The 22737-nt window shown below is 41.7% G+C and overlaps 1 protein-coding gene across 5 annotated transcripts in view; it reads right to left on the bottom strand.

Annotated features, from left to right (window-relative positions):
* CYLD (CYLD lysine 63 deubiquitinase) overlaps nt 1-15695 on the bottom strand; it is a 54011-nt gene extending 38316 nt beyond the window's left edge. Inside the window, exons 1-5 of one of the 5 annotated variants that reach the window (XM_054248783.2) lie at nt 15098-15695; nt 14920-14998; nt 7243-7895; nt 6053-6355; nt 3345-3450 (exon numbers count right to left, since the gene is read on the bottom strand). In XM_054248783.2, coding sequence (XP_054104758.1) covers nt 3345-3450; nt 6053-6355; nt 7243-7746 — 913 coding nt within the window. In that variant the 5' untranslated portion in view covers nt 7747-7895; nt 14920-14998; nt 15098-15695. The remainder of the gene's footprint in view (nt 1-3344; nt 3451-6052; nt 6356-7242; nt 7896-14919; nt 14999-15097) is intronic. The other 4 variants (XM_035282699.3, XM_054248784.2, XM_035282698.3 and 1 more) reach the window with 4 other exon arrangements.
* Between the last annotated feature and the right edge of the window lie 7042 nt (nt 15696-22737).

The following is a 22737-nucleotide window of genomic DNA, read 5'->3' as shown; positions in this document are numbered from 1 at the left end:
GGTGAGTTGTCCTTTGTTAAAAACTCACCTATAGCTCCCCACCTCTGTCACTGTGAAAGCCAAGAATCCGCACAGCAGCCCACTTAGCACTACCCGTTCGAGCTCCCACTGCAGCTCCTACCACTTTCTCCCTCACTTCATCTGCTGCCGCCACAGTCAACTCTTCACATTGCTCAAACTGGCCAGGCTGGCTGTAGCCTTAGGCTCTCCTGTGGAATCCACATGTTCTCTCCCAAACTTCCTTCATGTCAAGAGCTCAAACATCACCTTATTAGAAGGTTCATCAGAACTACCCTATATGAAATTGAAAAATCACGCCCTACAACCTGGTGTTCCCTCCCCCCCACCTTGTTAATCATTCTCCATCTTATTATCATGTAATTGATCATACATATTACATATTTACTGTCTGTCTCTACTCACTAGAATGAAAACTCCACACGAGAAGAATTTTTACCAGTTTTGCTTCCTACTATAATATCCCCATCATCTAGGTAAGGGCTTAATAATATCTGAATGAAGGAATGGCTTTTTATTAAACTGTTTTTAAAACCATAAGCATTTATTATGATAGTTAAAAGTATTTTCATTCATAAAATAATAAATTGTATTATCTCCATTAACAATCATGAAAAAGTAAATTAAATTTTGCCAAATAAAGTATCAAGCACATATATGCTTTTTCCTAAATGTAAACCATTTGTTTCAAAGGGAAGCAAAAAACAGAAATAACTAGAAATTCAATTTGCAAAAAATTAAAAATTGACTAAAAGAAATTAAGTAAAGCAAAATATGTCAAACTGTGACAAAAAAGCTATTATTTGAATTCTATATCTCCAACTAAATTAATGTGCTCTTGATGTAAAGCTCAAAAACTAAAGCAGAAAGCATGCCCTAACTTGAAAAACAAGCATTGATTACTTGCCCCAGCAACAGGAAAACTGGAAGGGCAAACAGTGCAGGCTAAAAGGAAACTTAAGAATCATCTAGCATTAGCCCCTTCATTTTTAGAAGAAAAGAAACTGAGGACCTGAAATGACTTGAAAAAAAAAACAATTTAGTAGACTTATTCAATTGTGATCCTTGCTATAGCAAAATTCAGCTTTTATAGAATTAGAGACAAAATGTATCTCCATGGAAACAATATTGCCAGGTATACATGTGAAACTGAGAAGTATGGTTTTTTATGCAGGTCTTCACATCCTAAATATACAGGTAGGATTTGGGGTGGAGAGGTACTGAAAAGAGCACAGCTTTCTAATCAGACAAGTCCGGATTTGAATTCTGGCTCTACCGTTTACTCTGATATTGGCAATTTTTGTCCATCCAAGCCTCAGCTTTTTATCAGCAAAATGGGGATCATTAAGACCTATATTTTAAGTTTGTTATGAATGTAAAAAAGTATAAGTAATTAACTCAGGGCCTAGTACATTCCTGGCTACAGTCTGCCTGCAGGCCTTCTGCCATTTTAATCACAGTTGCATAATGCTCAATGAGAATCACCATCTCTGACTGCCACTGTTGGCTTTATTGCACTAGCCTGTATCACAGAGAGTTCCCCTAACAGCAGGGCAATGAAACTGTTGATGTTGCTATCAACAGAAATTGTCAATTACCTGACAGCAGCCACTAGGTGCTACTTGTTTAAGGCAAAATAAAAGATTGCTTGATACTTCTTCTAAATGTAAAGTTGAGTAATCAATTTCTGACTAGAGTCTTGACCCCTGATTAATCACACCTTCTCAAAACTAGAAGGGATCTCACAGGTCATCCAGCAAGAATCTTCTCCACAGTACATTAGATTAGATTAGATGACCAATTTCTGTGCAAAAGCTTCTAGTTTAAACAAGCTCTTACTCAGGTAGCAGTTTATTACATTTTCCGATCCTTCTAATTGCCAGGAAGGGCTTCCCCCTTCACCCTTGGAATGGACAGGTGATGGAAAAGTGAATGAAAACATATGAATGCCACCCTTATACTCATATACTTCTGGAAACAAAAATCTTGATTATTTTCATTTGAGGGTAACAAAGGATATCCTATTTAATAACAATTTCATAATATAAAAGTCAAGTTCTAAAATACATCTTGAAGCTCATATTTATGTTCTCAAAACAAAATATATATGAGAAAATTTGCCTCAGAGATGGATCAATGACTTAAATCTAAGACCTAAAACCATAAAGATTCTAGAAGATAACACTGGAAAAACCCTTCTAGACACTGGCTTAGGCAAAGACTTCACAACCAAGAACCCGAAAGCAAATGTAACAAAAATGATAAATAGATGAGACTTAATTAAACTAAAAGACTTCTTGCAAAGCAAAAGAAATAATCAGCAGAGTGGGAGAAAATCTTCATAATCTATACATCCTACAAAGAATCTACTAATATCCAGAATCTACAAAGAACTCAAACAAATCAGCAAGAATAAAACAAACAAGCCCATCAAAAAATGGGCTAAGGACATTAGCCCGCTTTTAGACAATTCTGAAAGGAAGATATACAAATGGCCAAAAAGCACATGGGAAACGGCTCAGCATCACCAATATCAGGAAAATGCAAATCAAAACCACAATGTGATACCACCTCACTCCTGCAAGAATGGCCATTATCAAAAAATTTAAAAAAAATACATGTTGGTGTGGGTGTGGTGAAAAGGTAACACTTATACACTGTTGGTGGGAATATAAACTAGTATGACCACTATGGAAAACAGTGTGGAGACTCCTTAAAGAATAAAGGTAGCTCCACCATTTGATCCAGCAATGCCACTACTAGGAATCTACCCAAAGGAAAAGAAGTTATTACAGGAAAAAGACACTTGCACATGCACGTTTACAGCAGCATAATTTGCAATTGCAAAAATATGGAACCCTCCCAAATGCCCATCAAACAACAAGTGGATAAAGAAAATGTGGTATATACAGATACCAAGGAATACTACTCAGCCACAAAAAGGATCAAAATAATGGCATTCACAACAACCTGGATGGAACTGGAGGCTATTACTCCAAGTGAAGTATAACAATTCAGAAATGGAAAACCAAACACTGGATGTTCTCCCTCATATGTAGGAGCTAAGCTATGAGGATGCAAAGGCATAAGAATGATACACTGGACTTTGGGGACTCGGGGGGAAAGAACGGGGGCGTGGCAAGGGGTAAAAGACTACACACTGGGTAGAGTGCACACTTCTCAGATGATGGGTGCACAAAAATCTCAGAAATCACCATTAAAGATTAATGTAGCCAAACACCACCTATTTCCCAAAAACCTATTGAAATAAAAAAGTTTTCAAAAACGCTTGCCTTATAAATGTATAAAACTTAAAGAAAACATACCTGGGATGATATCATTGATGTGCAATAGAATTGTACTTTCAACACATGCAAAACTACAAAGCTGCACTCCATCAAATCTTCCATCCCAGTTGCCAATAGGGTTATCCTAGAAATTAAATAAACATTAAAATCATCTTCAATGAAATGTAAATGTGAAAGTCTGTATTTTCCATAAAGAATCCTCCAAAATATTTTACATTGGTAAATGTTAACAATTTTACCTAAAGGAAAGAAAGAATATATTAGGAATAGTTGCCATAGTAATAAGGCTTTGCTTTTTTCGTTTGTTCATTTTATTCTTCAGGAAAATGAGATCCAAGAATAACCAAGTTGTAGTACACCCCTAGATAAGCAAAGAATCAAAAGCATTTTTCATATTTTACTGAACAATAAATACTAGTCTATGGAATAACACCCATCTGAGGTTTAAAAAGATAACATTTTGCATAGGAGGATTTATTAATAATATATTATTTCACCCGGAAACCTGGCTCTAACTAGTCCTAGGCTCTTCATACTCCCTGGGCACTTAAATAGTCGTTCTGAACTTCTGTATGCCTTTCTTTACAAAAAAAAGTCTATTTTCTACTTGTTCCTTTGACATTTTATGGACATATAGGAATCTGTTCCAGGATGGAAATGTTTATATTTAATTATTTGATATTCTAATATAGCACCAATTGGCACTGTGCTGTTCAGGGAACTACATCAGTAAACTGCCCTGGGCACTGATGTTCATGGCATGCTAAAATGTCCCTGGAAATAGAACATGAATAGAAGGGAAGGGAGATAAAGAAAGAAGTTCTAGCATTTGCCAGAACTGTCTTCTCAAGGAGTATAACAGAAATGTCTGGAATGGGCCGGGCATGGTGGCTCAAGCCTGTAATCCCAGCACTTTGGGAGGCCGAGGCGGGTGGATCATGAGGTCAAGAGATCGAGACCATCCTGGTCAACATAATGAAACCCCGTCTCTACTAAAAATACAAAAAATTAGCTGGGCATGGTGGCGCATGCCTGTAATCCCAGCTACTCAGGAGGCTGAGGCAAGAGAATTGCCTGAACCCAGGAGGCGGAGGTTGCAGTGAGCCGAGATTGTGCCATTGCACTCCCGCCTGGGTAACAAGAGCGAAACTCTGTCTCAAAAAAAAAAAAAAAAACACTGTAAAAAGAAATGTTTGGAATGAATGTCTGTACAAGTCAACTATGGGACAGACAGAGGCAGAGAGAGAAGCTGTCAGGGCAAACCTCTAGGTAGCCTGCCCCGGGTAAACAAGCTGACCCCAGACGGTCATCTGAAGGCAAGGCCTAAACCCTAAGCAGCTTCTGCCAAGTTTGAGGCCCAAGAACCTGACGCAAGGGAAGACCAACCCCTATAACCAGTGGCCCACTTTCTCCAATCTTCCCTCCATGCAGGCTATAATTCTCCTTAAAATAAATACTGAATTAATATTTAAAGAATATTGGTTAAAAGGAGTGCTTTATTGTCAGCTATCCTGAGGGGCATATATGTTTTACTCTGGTTCTTACTTTTCACATATTAAGAGTAAATGTTTAGTAACTATCCAATGAGTAACAAATAGAATTTCGTAGAACTGTAAGCACAGGAAACGTTATGCTAGAACGTTACCTTACCAACAACCAAAAGGTATACCTGAATGGATAAAAATGATGACTAAACATCCCCATCATAAGTGACTACTACTCACATCCCCTCCTAACTCATTCTACTACTCAATAATTCCATATGAATTTCCTTTTTTATACATAACAAAGTCTTGCCCATATATTCAATGTGTGATAAAAATGGTCCAGTCCTTTTCTTCTCATTCTCTCAATGCCACAGGTATTATTTAACTCACCACACTGCAATGGATCCATTATTAACAAGTATGATTGTAAGGAAACATTGAAAATAAGTGACACAAACTTAGGTCAAACGTTCTAAGATTCTACTTTTACGAGGAACCTAGAACAAGCAAATTCACAGATACAGAAAGTAGAAGAAACTGTGGTTAGCAGAGGTTGGGGAAAGTGGGCAGTTACTGTTTAAGAGGCACAGGGTTTCAGCTTGGGATGATGAAAAAGTTCCGGAGATCAACAGAGGTGACAGTACAACAATGTGAATATATTTAATGCTACTGTATGCACACTTAAAAATGCTTAAAATGGTAAATTTTATGTTATGTATATTTTACCACAATTAAAAAAGGTTTTTCAAATGAATGACATCCTATGAGAATATTCTAATTGTCTATTACTCTGAATCAATGTGGTTTTCCTCTACCCAGATATTTTGTATAAATGATTTTATACTACTTATTAAAATCAGATCAGCCAATAAAATTGTGTAGAATATTATTAAAAAAAATAGGTTACCCCAAAAAACTTTTTCAAAATAAAGAAAAATAAGACATCATATAATATATTTGGGTTTTGTTTTGTTTTGTGTATTGGTCAGCTATAATAAGGCAGATTTAAAGATTGAGAACATTATTCTAGTTATTCAAATTGGAAAAAAGTAAATGCAATTCTATATGTAGACCCCTGTTCTATTTCAATGCTCCTTTACCAAAGATAAATTAGAACATGCTCTTTAAAGTACTCCAAATTAGATCATTTTGAATATTCAAAGTGTTCAATTTGCAAGTAAATTGGTACGAAAACTAATACATATATTCACAAAGATATTTAATACAAAATTTTCTTACCATGTCCACACCAACAAAATATCCTAAGCTTTCTTTTCCTGGCAAAAGATCACAGAATATAACTGTTCCAGATTCTATTGTTTTTCCAACCTTCAAAGAAACTCTGGAGTTTATTTCCAAAGGAGGAAGTTCGACCTGCATCGTGTCCACTGGACCTGCGTAATCACTTTCCAACGCAGTATCGTCGTCTTCTATGAGTTCCAGCTTGTCTAATGCAACAAACACACCACAATCTTCATCACACTGAAAAAGCTGTTTCCCTTGATACACCCCGTCAGTGAAACCTTGGCCACGACCTTCTTCCTAGTTTTTAAGAGAGAGGGGGAAAAAATAGATATAGAAAGATGATTCATAAGAAAAAGGGTTCACCTTCGAGATTGCAGGAAAATCACTCTGGGAAAATTCTAAGGGATTCATATATAAGAAATATAGTTATTAGCAGTTTCTGTTGGATTTAGGGTATTTAAAAAATAATAAAGAGCTGTATCTGATGCTGAAATAACATTATCTCATAATTTCAAATCATAACTCTATTATGAGGAAGCTAGGCCGAATTCCATGTTGTAATTCTAATATTAATTTGGTTATAAAAAGAAACTGTTACTTTAAAATAGCAGTAATGCTAGCTCCATGCATTAAGCCAGCCACTATGCTAAATCCTGTAGCAATGTAACACAAAACACTACAAGTCATATTCTATCAACACCATTGTACAGGTAAGGACGCAGACTTAGAGAAGTTAAGTAGCTTTGTCAAGTAATCTGGCAACCCGGCTAGCAAATGGCTTAACTGGGATTCAAATTCCCAATTTTTTACAATCACGCCTTTTAAAAAAAATTAAATCAAGAAGCAAAGAAGGCGTGCAATTCTATTTGCAAAAATGTCAAAATATAATTGACATTTAAGTTCTTGAGAATGAATATTAAGCCTGGAAATGTATCACAGAGTTCTTGGGTCTCTTTCCAACAGAAATAAACTCCAAGGTGATTTTCACACACATCATCAGGGACAACTATAAGCAAGTTTTGGATTATGGATTCATCAGCAAGGATGATGAATATTAAAAATTACAGAAGACTCTCGGGAAAATTGGTTTTGTATTTAAAGGAGAAAAATACCTACGTGCTTACAAATACACACAGACACACAAACACAAAAAACACACCACTGAAGTGGTTTATCAAACTTACCAGCAATTCAACTCCAAAGAATATTCCGGACACGGTCCTCTCTGCTAACAGGGGTCCTCTGAAGCGCACAACTCCAGGAAATTTTTCTTCCCCAGATCTCAGCTGCACTTTCACAGGGCAGCCCACGTCTATTTGGAGGCCTTTACTTAGTCTGTTTCTGTTTTTAAACAGGCTGAACCTCTCCTCACAATTGGTAATTGCCAGAAGCAACTCTGTGAACTTTTCATTTATCTCTACAACGTCCTTTTCATCAACAAACAGAACCGCATGAGGTTGCTCTAGAATTTTTAATCCAATCTGATTTTTCTTGCCTTTGGCAGAAGGAATCCTTGAATGCCCCACAGAACGATCTTGAACATACTGTCCTATACTTCCCTTCGGCACTTTAAGCAGCTTCTGTGTTTGTTTGTCTGTAACGCTGCACTCTTGAAGAAGCAAATAAAAAGTCCGCTCTTCCCAGTAGGGCGAGGTAACTTTCTCTTGGCTCCATAAGCCTGAACTCATTGTGATACTAACTTCAAAATGCTAACTCAGAAAAAGGAAACTACTACTAACTTTGCCATAAAACCACAAAAGATAAATTCAGTGGAAGTCCCAAAGCATGTTTTCAGCAATGTTGTGTCCATGCTGTAAAAAAGAGCAAATCAAAACGCCTGGGGAAGAAGCAAAAATACACTTTAGACTTCATTCTACATGACTTAAAATTAAGGTTGAAGACTTTTAAATTTTTCATTTAACCAGTAAACACATACACACAAATGGAATATTTCCAAAAAATATCTAAAAGGGCTAAAAGCCATACAGCATATTACTTTTATCTACTGTAACTGTGCGTATTTAATTAATGAAATCCAATTGTAAATACTTTCAAAGACAACACAATAATGTTTGCTTCCAAGAACCATATACAATCAGATTCTAGTAAAAACTTTTAAAGGTTACCCTTATACATACCCTTATATTCTATGTTTTTAAATTTATTTGTATGTATTTATTTATTTTGAGATGGGGTCTCACTCTTGTCGCCCAGGCAGGACTACAGTGGCACAATCATGGCTAACTGCAGCCTTTACATCCCAGGCTCAAGTGATCCTCCTACCTCAGCCTCCTGAGCAGCTAGAATTATAGGCATATGTCACCACACCCAACTAAGCTTTCTATTTTTTGTAGAGACAGGGTCTCACTATGTTGGCTAAGCTACTCTTAAACTCCTGGGCTCAAGCAATGTCCTGTCTTGGCCTCCCAACGTGCTGGGATTACAGTCATAAGCCACCAGGCCTGGCCCATATTCAGCCACTAACAAACTTTTAAAAGTAGCATTTGGGCATTTGGGTTGTTTCCTGCATAAAGAAAATGTGGCACATACATACCATGGAATACTATGCAGCCATAAAAAAGGATGAGTTCATGTCCTTTTCAGGGACACGGATGAAGCTGAAAACCATCATTCTCAGCAAACTGACACAAGAACAGAAAACTAAATACCACATGTTCTCACTCATAAGTGGGTGCTGAACAATGAGAACACATGGACACAGGGAAGGGAACATCACATACCAGGGCCTGTTAGGGGGGCTAGGGGAGGGATAGTAGGGGTCGGGTGGGATTGGGGAGGGCTAACATTAGGAGAAATACCTAACATTGATGAGGCGGGAATGGATGCAGCAAACCACCATGGCATGTGTATACCTATGTAACAATCCTGCACCAGCTGCAGATGCACCCCAGAACTTAAAGTATAATTAAAAATAAAATGTAGCATTTGGGGCTGGGCTCTGTGGCTCATGCCTGTAAATGATACCTATGATATGGCCATATTTTGATAATGGAACATTTTCCCTCTGACTCAACTTCATTTTACATTTTTTGTCCATAGATAGGCAATGTTCATCACATTAATCACAGCTATCATCTAATTTCTCAAATCACAAATATCAGATATTATAATGTGATTATAATAAAGATATTTCTAAAATCAATTTTGTAGCATCAAAACATCTACTACATAGCAAGGGAATATCATGATATAACTGCATTATAATTTATTTCTATGACTTATTTTTTAGCTTCAAATTTTCATTTTATTTATTTATTTATTTATTTTCTAAACAGGGTCTCACTTTGTCACCCAGGCTTGAGTACAGTGGTGGGATCACAGCTCACTGCAGCTTCAAACTCCTGGGCTTAAGTGATCCTCCCTCCTCGGCCTTCAAGGTTCTAGGATTACAGTCATGAGCAACTGTACCTGGTCCTCATTTAAAATTTTTACAAGAATAATAATCTTTCCAATTAAGTAGCCTCATTCGCAAACCTATTTGAACTGATGATTTAAAAACTACACAATTTCATTAATTCAAACTGAGACTTTACTTCATTATTTTAATTAATTTTTGCTGAAAACAGTAATTCCTAGGTTTCCCTGTCATAAGAATGTGGCTACCTGGTTTCCAAATACAGTACTTATTTCATCCTTCCATGAGCTAGAGGTATCCATTTCCATTATTCTGGGTAATGGCTGTAATTGATAGCACTATCATATTTATTTTATTCTAGCAATTAAAAAATAAATACTCCTAAAATGAAAGAACCAAATTTTAGATTTAATCACTTAATAATCAAACAACCTGGCAAATCTATACAGAGGAACATTTCTTTCAGAAAGCACTGTTAAGATAATGAAATATTCCGTAACAGTAGGGTTTTTAAAAGTCTCTCCCTCTACAAGCCAGCAGGAGACATGTGGTTTGGCCAAGACAGGCTACAGGTTAGGCGCCCTCTTCACACCAACTTGACTCAAATATCTACCTAACACTCAGTGAGGGTAAAGGCAGAGGCAGCATAAACGGGTTCTCTTTTCTTCTTCTTTGTTGTGTGTTTGTTTTAATTCCACTTGAGGGCACTGTCTACTTCAGCAAGAACGGGATCAATTTATATTTGCTACTTATATAAGACACCTGTGGAAACATCTATCTTGGTACTACATAAACAAAACTCATAAGGGCTGCCCAAACAGCTACCCAACCCCTCAGTTTGGTTCTATTCCTTTAAAGGTCCAAAATGAAGTGTTTGTTCTTTTTGACCAAAATGCTTTTAACATGTCAACACTTTGCACAAGAAATTGTCCTCATTTTTTTCTTGATGATTGATTTGCCATTATGACTATAAATTATTTTGCATAACTCTTGATCTGCAAGGCTCTCTGTTATTTTGTTAAAGGCTGTACCTCATGTGTCCTGAGCTCACAAATGCTGTCTACAGATCTACTGTCTAGTTTTCCCTTGCAATCAGCCATTTTCTGTGGTTTCCTGCCGTATGCATTTGACTCCTTTTACGGCCTTATTGCTTTCCAACTTACTGCTTTGAATCAGTTCTGAGAAGCCAGGTGGTGAAATATGTTTGTGTGTTTGAAAAAACAAAGCCACGATAGTGAAAAGAGGAATGCAAATATTCAGAAAGGGTCTTCAGGAGTAAAGGACACATGGGCTCTACTGAATAGAGATTTTGGTCACTCCTAGAAGGTTAAGATAGTCAAAAAGCAACTGCCAAAAAAATGAACTGTTGTTTTGGTTCTCTTTAAAATATGTTTAGATGTTTTGGGGCCAAAACATTTTTTGATAAAGGTAAAGCAATTCTATTTTGAAACGAAATTCTTTTTTTAATGCCTAAAAATAAGGTCTTCAAATATTATAATCAAAAACTTCCTTGAATCTTAATCATTGCTTATATACCAACAGCTCCTATTCTATTGGTCCTCTAGCTTAACAATTTATGTCACAATTTAAAATAAAAATCCTTAGTGCTAATAACCTATTATTAAGACAAAACTGAATTACTAAATGTAATGCATTATGACACCATTTTAAATAGATTTGATTATAAACTTGCTGTCTGAAATCATTTAAGGGAGAGAATCCACAGTAAAAATTGATATAACTGCTAGGTTTGAGGGTAATAAACAATAGCGTTCAAGTACAATATTTTAAAGTAAACTCCACAAGGAGTGGCAAACTTTTTCCCTTCATCAGCACAAGTGAAAATGAGCTTAGACTTAGTAACAGGATGGGTCATGGCAGACAACTAGAACAGTCAAAGTACAAGTTATCAAATATTGAAGAAGCATTATCCAAAAATAAAGGATGCAGCCTTTCCTCTTTCAGAAAAAATACATTAAGAACAGGTTTGAAACTACCATATTAAAAATCGATTCTCTTCATTGCAACTGATAGTAAAAGTTGAATGGGAAACTTGATGGCTTGAGTCTAGAGATAGACAAGGCAATAAACTAAATGATCATTAATATTCTCAGCAGTGAGGTAGCTCATGCCTGGACGCCCTAGCACTTTGGGAAGCCAAGGTGGGTGGACTGCTTGAGCCCAGGAGTTCAAGACCAGCCTGTGCAACATAGTGAAATCCCATCTCTACAAAAAGTACAAGAGTTAGCCAGGTGTGATGATGTGTGCCTATAGTCCCATCTACTTGGGAGGGTGAGGTGGAAGGATGGCTTGAGTCCTAGAGGGTATATATATATATATATATATATATACTTATTTTATGTACTCAAAATACCACTATTACAATAGAAATATACTAATATACATTTCTTCCCACTGTAAAAGTGTATATAACACCAACATTCTACTTTTACTGGGATGTGCACCGTTGTTAAATAGTTAAAGTTTTAGGTACCCCGAGCATTAAAAAGTGACTCAACACAATAGGAAGGGAAAGATCTAAATCACATTGTAAATGAGTTATTTATCAATCTAGAAGGTTGGTTTGTTAGTTTGGTATTTTGTATGCTTTGAGCACAGAGTTAAATACTAAAAACTACATCATCTGGGCTAGGCACGGTGGCTCACTCCTGTAATCCTAGCATTCTGGAGGCTGAGGTGGGAGGATCCCTTAAGCCCCAGAGTTCAAGGCTTTACTGAGCTGTGATAGGGCTACTGCATTCCAGTCTGAATGACAGAATGAGAGCCTGCCCCAAAAGGAAAAAAAAAAAAAAAAACAAGGAAGAGAAAATTAGCCAGGTGTGGTGGTGTGTATACGCATGTGGTCCCAGCTACTACTTGGGGTCCCAGGTACTCAGGAAGATGGGAGGATCACTGGAGCCCAGGAGGTCCAGGCTGAAGTGAGTTATGGCCACACCACTGCACTCCAGCCTGAGTGACAGAGCAAGACCTTATCTCAAAAACACATAATACACATACACACAAACACACACACACACACACACACACACATCAATCTACATTCCACATTCACTCAGCTTCTGCCTGAACAGTAAGACAACCGAAATAAAAAGAAGCACAGCTAAATTCAAAGTCACCATAGGGCAGGTGGGAGTGAGGGGTCAGTGTGAAGGGAGAAATTTTCATTTGTATTCTCTTACTACTTTGCAGGTTGAATCACTTTAAGCGAGCATATCACAAATGACTCATCTAAATACTATCTTACTTCAGGCTGGATAACTGTATGATTATGTATATCCTGGTAATAAATACTGAATGAAAATTACCAAAGAGTTGAAACACAATAGTATGTTTAACCCTAAAGCCGTGTTGAACAGAAGGCCTTTCCTTTGAGGACACTGAAGAAGAGCAGTTCAGGGTCACATCGATTTGAAAACAGCTCTGCTTATTTGAGCTTGCTGCGAGTCTGGATTCTGAGTAAAGGGGAACTTAATCATATTAAGATAAAGTCATTAAACCACGATGTGGGTTGGAAGGCACAAATATTTATCAATTTTCCATGAAAGCAATGGAATGATCATGAAATAAGTTTTACATGAAAACATTAACGATTACAATTACCACATTCTGAAAGGCAACATATAGTACAAATGAACATCAGTAGCTACAGAAAACTGACAATGGTTAACTTATCCAGAAGATACAGTGTGTTTATGATTCTCAAGTTATCAGGTTATATTGTTCACAAGGATCTCACAAAGATAGATCCAATGCAAGAGCTTTTCCGTCTCAAATTAGAATAAAAATCACAATACTTGACTCTGTCCCTAATTATAAATGGCAAAAAGGTAGGAAGGTCAGCGTGACCACCAAGGAAAGAAGACATGTGGGCCTTTTTCCAAAAGCTTCTAGATAGCTAGAATGATTGCCCTTTTAAAAAAGAACACCTCTCACTAAAAGACAAAGTTGTTATATTCCTAAACAGCTAAAGAATAGGGATACAGAGATTCCATGGCCAGAAAAGAGACTGAGTCAGTTTTAGTTTTCCTCAATGACTAACTTGTGCTACAAGTACACAGTCCCTAATATAAGTGGGATTTATACAGTTAAAAGAAAAAGAAGAAAAAAAAAAAGCCTGGCTCCCACATCTGCATGTTCCCACCAGAACCAGGAATATTGCTGTCTCTCTAACGTTAAACATAGCCACTCTCCTGCCAAACTGTGAATTCCCCAAGTCCTTCATTTTTATATTATCCAGTGCCCACACTAGAGCCTGGCATATGCTAGGCACTGAATACAGAAAAATGAATGAAGGACTCAAATGGTAACAGTGAAAACAAAATTGCATTTCCTCCTTCTGTTTAAGGGATTAAACAAAGAGAAAGAGAAAATAAAAAGACTCAGGAATTGGGAGTATTTAATGATTTTTGCCTAAAACTTCACTAATTTTCTGGATAAAATGAAGTCATGGTAAACCACTTCATTTTTATACACATAAGAAACAAATATGGAAAATTTCACAATTATGAAACCAAGTTGTTTTGAGGTTTATTTGACACTAGACCTTCATTAGCGTGTATGATGCTTATAAATGCTCTACAACCAATGTAAAAAAATTTTTAAAAACTAAGATCATAGTGTGAAAATCAGGAACAAAATACTATAGTTTGATAAAGAGCATAATTACTCCTTTCTCCTTGTGTTGAAGACTTCCTTAAATCAAACAAAACCACAGTTTACGTGGGCCAGACTACAAAAATCATTGATGCTTAATGTTTGTTGTTGTTTTACATAACAAGCCTTATCTGCTTCTCACAAAAATTACCATCCAAAGGAAGATTTATTTGCAAGAGTACTGTAAAATTTTGCAGCAGAATATTAGAGAATGTTCTGGGTGTTCTCGACGTTCAGAGTACATGAACTTCAATAAGAATTTCCAGCAAATCATTTCTCCTAATACTGATCTAGTTCAAATCTACCCACTGCTCTGTGGGGAATGGGAGGCTAAATTCTTAAGGCCATTCAATCTACTTGGGGCATGAGGGGGTGTGTAGAAAGTCAACAATGAACACCCTCTCAAGGCTTGGGTGCCTCTCTGAGAGCCAATGATTGCAAAATGAACAATATTATTAAGATCCCTAATTAGCCCGAATTCAAAGGCTAGGTAGGTATGCTCCTTAGCTGAGCTAAGGATACAACTTTCCAGGAAAAACTGGGGAGAGGACGGTGGTAGGGATGATGGGGGCTGGAAGATTGCAGGGCCACAGGCTTGGTGGCTGGAAGATGACAACTATCCTAAAACATGTAAATGCCAAGGAGTGGAAGAAAAATTATGCCAAGTACATGAATAACCCGGCAGCTGACCCAGCTGAGAACCAAACTCAACAACATCTTCCTCAAGATTTTATGACTTCCTTCCCCAAGCCCACCCGCCTCCCCACCCCACTTATCGTTAACATAAAAGAAAAACATAAAGAAAGAATACCTGTCACAACAAGGCGCACCTTTCAACAAAGAACTCCGGGGGGCTGTGTAGAACCATCCTCACCCTGGAAAGGGCGAAACTGAAAGAAAAAGCAGAACACGCCATTAACGAGGCCAGAACCCCGACCGAGATTCCTGGACGGGAGCCACCAACACCCCCAAAACCGATCGGTGCTTACGCCCCGCGGCGTGGACCGGAGGAATCACAGCCCCAGGCTCCCAAGGCCAACCGTGGCCGTCGGGACCCGCCAGCGGCCTGTGCCTCAGTCTCCCCATCTGTAAATGGGGTGGGGGCGAGGAGGGGAGGCTGCGTCCCGCGCGGCTCCCGCCTCAAGTCCTCTCTCCTCCTGGGGTCCCGACGGCGGCAACCACGCACGCTCCCCGGACTCGGAGCCCTCCCGGGAAGCCTCGGGGGGTGAGGAAGTCCCGGGGGTGGAGAAGCCCGGGCTGACGTCAGCGGGCTCGGCACCCCGCGGGCCTGGCCGGCTCGGGCCCCGGCAACTAACGGGCCGGCGCCTAGGGCCCGACGGTCGCCGCGGCGGCTCCGGGAGCCCCGAGGCCGGGCGGTGGTGCAGAAGGGATCGGGCCGCCAGCCGCCCGCAGCCCGCCGCCCGCTCACTCACTCGCCTCCGGCGACGGGGCGTCGCCCCTCGCCCAGGCTCCCAAGCCCGGGTCCCGGGCCAGCCCCGGCCCCACACCCACCGCCCTAGTATTTACCTCCGACGCTCGGCCCCCGCGCAGCCGAACCTGCTACCTGGGCCCGCCCCCACCTGCCCCGCCTCCGAATCTCCCAGGGGAGAGGGAGGGCGCGGGGGCGGAGGGGGCAGCCGCCGCGCTAGCCAATCACAGGCCGAACTGCGCCCTTGAGCGGGCTCTGATTGGGTCTCCTTGTGACAGACCTTCCTCCAATGGCTGCCAGCCCGGCGCCGACCGAAGGGACTTTCCGCTCGGTCAAGCTCGGTGGAGCCAAAGGGAAAGCGGAGGGGCGGGGCGGAGAAGAGTGGGGATGGAGGCGGTGAGCTCGAGCTGATTGGGCCAAAGGGTGGGGGGTGCCGCGTCACCATTGGCTGATGCCGGAACTGGGGCGGGGCGCTGCGCTGCTCCCAGCTCCGCCTCCCGTGCGCCTGCCTCAGCTGTCAAAACTGTAGAAGCTAAGCTTTGGACTGGGTTGGGAGTCCAGACGAAGATTGGGAATAGGATTCCAGGATGCCGCGAGAGAGCAAAGCTTTAGAATCAGACCTCAGTTTGAATCTTTGGCTCTTTCATTCAGTGGCCGCGTGACCTAGGGAAGTCACAACCACGCTGAGCCTCAATGTCCTCATCTGTAAAATGGAGACCATAGTATCAGTTGTCTTACGGGATTGTGGCAAAATATCGAGTTAAAGTTCCTGGCACTCAGTAGCAGCTCAGGAAAGGTTCATCTCTTCCTCCCCCGCAGAGTCAGCCTGGGACGCTTGCTGTTTCTGAACCTCTATTGCCACCTATCCCAGTTTGAAGGGAATTCTCCCAAGGATGGTGAAGAAGGGATTTCCACACGCCACCTCACTCAGCCCGCACCCCTGGCCACCAGCCAGGACTTAGGGTGTAGTTAAGGATCTTTCAATTAGAAGGGAGGCTTCTGAGTCCCAAAAGTACTCAAAATATTTAAGGAAGTGCTCTTTATAATCAGTCCCAGAGCCTTGCTGCACTGGATACTTCTGTTAATTAATTTCTTCTCCTTTGACATTTTAAGTGCTAATTATAGGAGAAGGTGATTAACACTGAGAAGGGAGGAGGTGTGTGTGTGTGTGTGTGTGTGTGTATGTGTGTGTTTTTAATCATGACACAAATTTCCCCCAGTGGAAAGGGACATGTTTCTGGAGATCCAGGGAATTTAAACCAATGAATACATAAAAGCAGTCACATGAGTGATGACTAACAGTAGCAGTAGACAGGCCACCCCTCTTCCTTGCCATAGTCATCCAAAGTGAAATGAACATCTTTGGAAAATCTAAGCCTCATTCTGCTCCTGTCCCTGTTTGGTCACCCCTATTCTTCCTGTCTCCCAGTCTCCATGACCACACTGCAGTAGGAACCCTTAAGCTGGAAATCAACAGGCCTGACTTGAAGTGTGGCCTCAGGCAGCACCATTCTCCTCTACATCTGGATTCTCCAACAAAGCTGGAAGGACTCAGAGGTCACAATCCAACTGTCTGGAAGAAAATTTCAGCTGAAATTTGTTTTTGCCTAACCCATACAGTAAGAAGGAGGAAGGAGAAAACAAAATGAAGCAGAGAGATTTGGGGTCCTTTTAGGCAAGGCAAACATCTCATGTTACCCCAGGGACCACTTCTCTTGTCTGTACCATTTACATCTACTGGTCTCGTAAGGCATTTGAGTTTGCCACCCTGGACTGGAACGTTTTTGTGTCCCTTCTTTTTGTTTTGTTGTTGTTGTTGTTTGGTTTTCTGGTTTGTTTGTTTGTTTAGAGATAGAGGGCCAGGCGTGGTGGCTCACGCCTGTAATCCCAGCACTTCGGGAGGCCAAGGCGGGTGGATCACGAGGTCAAGAGATCGAGACCATCCTGGTCAATGTGGTAAAACCCAGTCTCTACTAAAAATACAAAAAATTAGCTGGGCATGGTGGTGGGTGCCTGTAATCCCAGCTACTCGGGAGGCTGAGGCAGGAGAATTGCCTGAACCCAGGAGGCGGAGGTTGTGGTGAACTGAGATCGCGCCATTGCACTCCAGCCTGGGTAACAAGAATGAAACTCCATCTCAAAAAAAAAAAAGAGAGAGAGAGAGTGTCTTGCTCTGTTGCCCAGGCAGGAGTGCAGTGATGCCATCTCAGCTCACTACAACTTTTGCCTCTCAGGTTCAAGCAATTCTCCTGCCTTAGCATCCTGAGTAGCTGGGATTACAGGTGCCTGCCACCATGCCCGATTAATTTTTGTAATTGTAGTAGAGATGGGGTTTCACCATATTGGCCAGGCTGGTCTCAAACTCCTGACCTCAAGTGATCTGCCTACCTCGGCCTACCAAACTGCTGGAATTACAGGTGGGAGCCACCGTGCCCAGCCTATTTTTGTGTCATTTCTGTTGATGGCATTTGGTGCTGCTGAGGTCTCTACTTCCATAGGGCATTCTTCCCCAGGCTCTGCCCTCCTGTCACAGGTTCACTGAATCAGCGCCGGGGCCTGACTTCATCTAAGAGATCTTCATCCCAGTCAAGCCTGACAAATGGGGCCTATCTCAATGACCATTTCCTATCAATTGGGAATGGCTACCTAGAACATTGTGTTAAAGCTAATTCTGAACTTGTGTTCGGGCTCACAGGGAAGAGAGATATCTGCCAGGGAATGAGATGAGGAGATAATGTCATGGTGCTATTATTTGCAGTCCTGCGTAAACCAGCCTCTCATTTTACAGATGGGAGATGAAGGTCCAAAGATGGTAAATTACTAGCCCCCTGACACTCAGGAGATGGGCTGAGACTGTAATTCCAAGCCAAGGCTCTTTCCACCTCTGTTTAAATGGATTCCCCAACTGAAATGCCCATCCCCTCCGCTTTCCAAATCTTCCCTTCATGGAGGGCCCAGTCAAGTCCTTTACAGATAGGTCTTTGCAGAGGGCTCCAGCCCTCACTAATGACCTCTCTCAATCCACCACCCCACAGCCTCTTCCATCTAACCTGGTCCTGGGTTCGTGGAATTAACAGTTGAGTTACTGAGCAGGTGCCAGGAAACGGGAGTGTACAAGAGAGATGCCACCCTGCCTCTGGCAAAAAAAAAAAAAAACGGCAAACTAAAAAACTCATTAGATGATGACTTACTTAATTGTGGCTCTGGTAAGCGTCAGAAGAAGGATCCCTCTGAGCATGCCTAAAGGGGTGTTGGCCACCCAGGGAAGGCCTGTTTGAGGACATCACCTTTGAGATGAGATAGGAAAGATAACTGGCAGGGAGGAGTGAAGGGGAACACTCCAGAAATAGGGAACAGGCAAGTGAATGAACTGTTGAAGAAACTGGAAGAGGCAGAGCACAGATAACGAGGACACAAAAAGGCCTTTAGAGCCAAGAATAGGGGTTGGTCTCCATCCAAGAGCAATGGGAAGTTTTTGAAGGGTTTTACAGGTAAAATAGTCTTGGGGTGTTTTTGTTTTTGTTTTTGTTTTTTTGAGATGGAGTCTCACTCTGTTGCCCAGGCTGGAGTACAGTGGCATAATCACCTCACTGCAGCCCCACTCTCCTGGCTCAAGTGATCCTCCCACTTCAGTCTCTCGAGTAGCTGGGACTACAGGTATGCACCACTATACCCAGCTAACTTTTCTCTTTTTAGTAGAGACAAGGGTCTCACTATGTTGCCAAGGCTGATCTTGAAATCCTGGCTTCAAGTGATCCTCCTGTCTTGGCTTCCCAAAGTGCCGGGAATACAGGCATGAGCCGCTGTGCCTGACCTAACACTGATTCTAAGCTGTCTTGTGTAGTTCTCTCATTGCACAGACAGCCAGAAGCCAACATAAAGCTACTGAATTGAATGGAGCTTTCCCCATGGAGGGTGGTAAACTCCAGGTAGCCTGGTAGGGTCATGGGATATAGAGTAGCACATGGCCAGGACTCAGGGGAACCTGTTCAGTGGCACTAGTAATGGTTATTGACTAGACCCTGCCCCATGCTTCCCAATGCCTACCACAGGGTACCTCCCACTTGCAGTATCTCCAAATTTAGTGTCTCTTTTATATCCTACCGCCTTCTCAGCATCTCCACTCAACGCAGCCAAAAGCAAACTCCTGATATTCCCCACTGCCACCCCCTGCAATCCCTCTGCTCTCCCCGTCTTGGTAAATGGCAACTCCCAGAGGTTCATCCAACCTCATGTGGTTCCAGCCATTTTCCCACCAATCCTGTGAAGATGGGCATTCAGAATGAACACTGGGCCAAGGGGTTAATGGGACCAGGTATCCCCACAAGCAAGGATATGTCACAGGCGCGTTCCCTACAGTAGCCCAGCACAGTGTTTTAATCAGTGGATGTCGGGCTGAGTCTTCCATATCTGAGATGTGATTATCTCTTAGGGAAGAGAAATTCCAAGTGCAACTGAGCATTCTGTCTGGGGACTTTTACTCTGGCCACCTAAAAGCTCTTTTTGATAAGATAAAAGGGATTACTTTAATCATCTTTAAACTAATCCAGCTGAACTATAAATCCATGCTCTCCCATTTGAGCTATTTGCTGATATCAATGACAAATAATTTCTATGTTTGATTTTTAAAACACATACAGAAAGCTCTTTATTAAAGGAAACTTTCTGCCACATCTGGGTCCCATTTTGGGGCAGTTGATGCATTAGAGGTTGTTCCACATCCCAGGGAATCTTCCTCCTTTAGGAAAGAGACAAACAATGTCAGAAAAAAAGGACTCATTCTTACAAGCTGCCCCAACTTCTATTTTCTGCCCCCTTTAAAAAAGAAAGTGGATCCTTCATTCATTCAACAAATATGTATTGAGCACCTACTATGTGCTAGGCACCTTTGTAGACTCTGAGGACACTGCAGTGAGCAAGATTCCTGTTCTCAAGAAGCTGACATTCTAGGGGAAGGGAAAAATGACCATGTGTCAGGTAGTTCATGCAGAGAAGACAATACAAAAGAGGGTCGGCAGTGGCTGGGAACTGCTATTTAGGTAGATTGTTCGGGAAAGGACCACCTCATGGAGGTGGCATTTGAATTAAGCCCGGAAAGAAATGAAGAAGCCAACCACACCTCTGTCCCTGGGAACAGTGTTCCCATAGGAGGGGACAGGCGAGCACAGAGGTCTGGAAACAGCCATGTGCCTGGTACGCTCAGGAAACAGCAAAGAAGCTGGTGAGGTTGGAGCCCAGAGAACAGGTGTGAGTGGCAAAGGGGAGGCCAGAGAGGGCACAGGGGGTCCCGGTCAGATGAGACCTTGACTCTTACCCTGAATCAGATAAGAAGTGCTGAGAATTTTGATCAGAACAGTGGCTGGTCTGACTCACGTTGTAATATGTTCACACCTTGGGTCAAAGACAGAAGCAGGGAAACTGATGCAGTAACCCAGGCAAGGGTGAATCCCAAAGGGACGCCCTTGTTTCCTGGGGGTGGAGGTAGAGCAGGTGAGAGGGAGAGGTGGTGGGGAACGTGTAACTGAAGATATCAAGAGAGAAGTTGTTACAAATCGGAGAGGAGTAGCGCTCCCGAAAAGAAGCATGTTCAGAGCGAGTGATCAGGGGAGTGGTGAGGCTTAGGGAAATGGATCTGTGGATTTTTCAGGAAATAATAATAGGTTAAGATTAAATAAGAGGAAAAAAAACTATCCAAGGGCAGCCAATCAAAGAGCCCGGATTGCCAGTCTTCCCAGCTTCGGTCTCCACCGGCAATTCTCCAGGGGAAATGTCCTTTATGACCTTATCACTCACCTGGAACCTACCACGCCCACTCACTGGAGTGAAGAGCTTGGCTTGAAGCTGTCCTGGTACAATAATAGAATGAAGTGCCAATCTCAACTCAGCAGCTTGGAATAAGACTCCACCTCTCACATTTCTGTGGGGCGTATTCATTTCAGCTTTTTGTTTGTGCTATGGGAGGGAAGGGCCCTCATATTGGCATCCTTTTGCTTCAAGGATGATGGTGAATATCTGAGGCTCCTTTTGAAATTCTGCTCTAATACCTTGTTTTTCTGTGCATAAAAATTATGTATTCTAAGCTGCAAAACTGGAATCTGTCTGTTCATGGATAAACTCCTGGCATGAGCATGTACCTTTCAGATAATCTCCCTATCAGAGAAGCTTACAATCAAGAATCCTACTTTCCTACAGAGGTCCAGGCGGCTTTTAGTCAGGGAATTTCTCCTACTCTGAACTCTACCAGGAATCATGTATCGAGATCTCAGTGCCATCTTCACTGGGCCTTCGTGACCTCTTCCTTCTCCATAATCAGTTTCTAGCCCATATCATCCAGCCTCAAGGGCCCCATTCTCAGTCTGACACTAAGGACACCCACGCTGTTATCTCCAGCTGTGACCTTTCCCACGAGCTCCAAATTCACACCATTCTTTGACGTCTCCACTTCTCTTCTCCATTTTGGTGTCTCAGATTTGACAATTCAAAACAGAACTCCCTCCCACTTCCAAACTGGTTTCCCGCCCAACTTCCCCAGGCCCCCCAGTTTCTCAAGTCAGAAATCTATGAGTCATCCTTGATGTTTGCCATTGCCTCATCCCTCCCATCCAACCCATTCATAAGCCCTTGGGAATCCACCTCCAGAAATGTCTCTGGAATCCATCCTCTTCTCTCTGCCTCCACTGCCAACCGCCTCTCACCTGCAATAGCTCGGAGGCAGCCTCCCCACTCCTTCTTCCTCCCATCCCCTCCCCTACATATTCCTGTCCCATCTCCACCCAGGAGCAAAGGAGATCTTCTTTAACTGTAAATGACACAAATTATTCCCTTATAGTCCTGGGGGCCAAAAGCCGAAATGGGCTGGAGCCAAGGCAGGCAGGGCTATGCTGCTTGCAGGGATTCTAGGGGAGAATCTGTTTCCTGGTCTTCTTCAGCTTCTAGAGCTGCAATCCTTGGCTCATGGCCCCTTCCTCCACCTTCAAAGTCAGCACTGTAGCATCTTGCTCGGTGGTCACATTGCTTTCTTCTCCAGTGTCCTATTTCCCTTTGCTTTACATTTTCCTGTAAATTTCTCTTACAAGGAAACTGCAATTGCATTTAATACTCATCTAGATGATCCAGGATAATTTTCCCATCTCAAGACCCTTAACTGAATCCCACCTCCAAAGTCCCTTTTGCCACATAAGGCAACATTCATAGGTCCCA

This window comes from Callithrix jacchus, chromosome 20 (assembly GCF_049354715.1).
Source record: "Callithrix jacchus isolate 240 chromosome 20, calJac240_pri, whole genome shotgun sequence".
NCBI lineage: Eukaryota > Metazoa > Chordata > Mammalia > Primates > Cebidae > Callithrix > Callithrix jacchus.
Note: the sequence above shows the minus strand (reverse complement) of the source record. Positions and strands in the feature narration are given on the sequence as shown.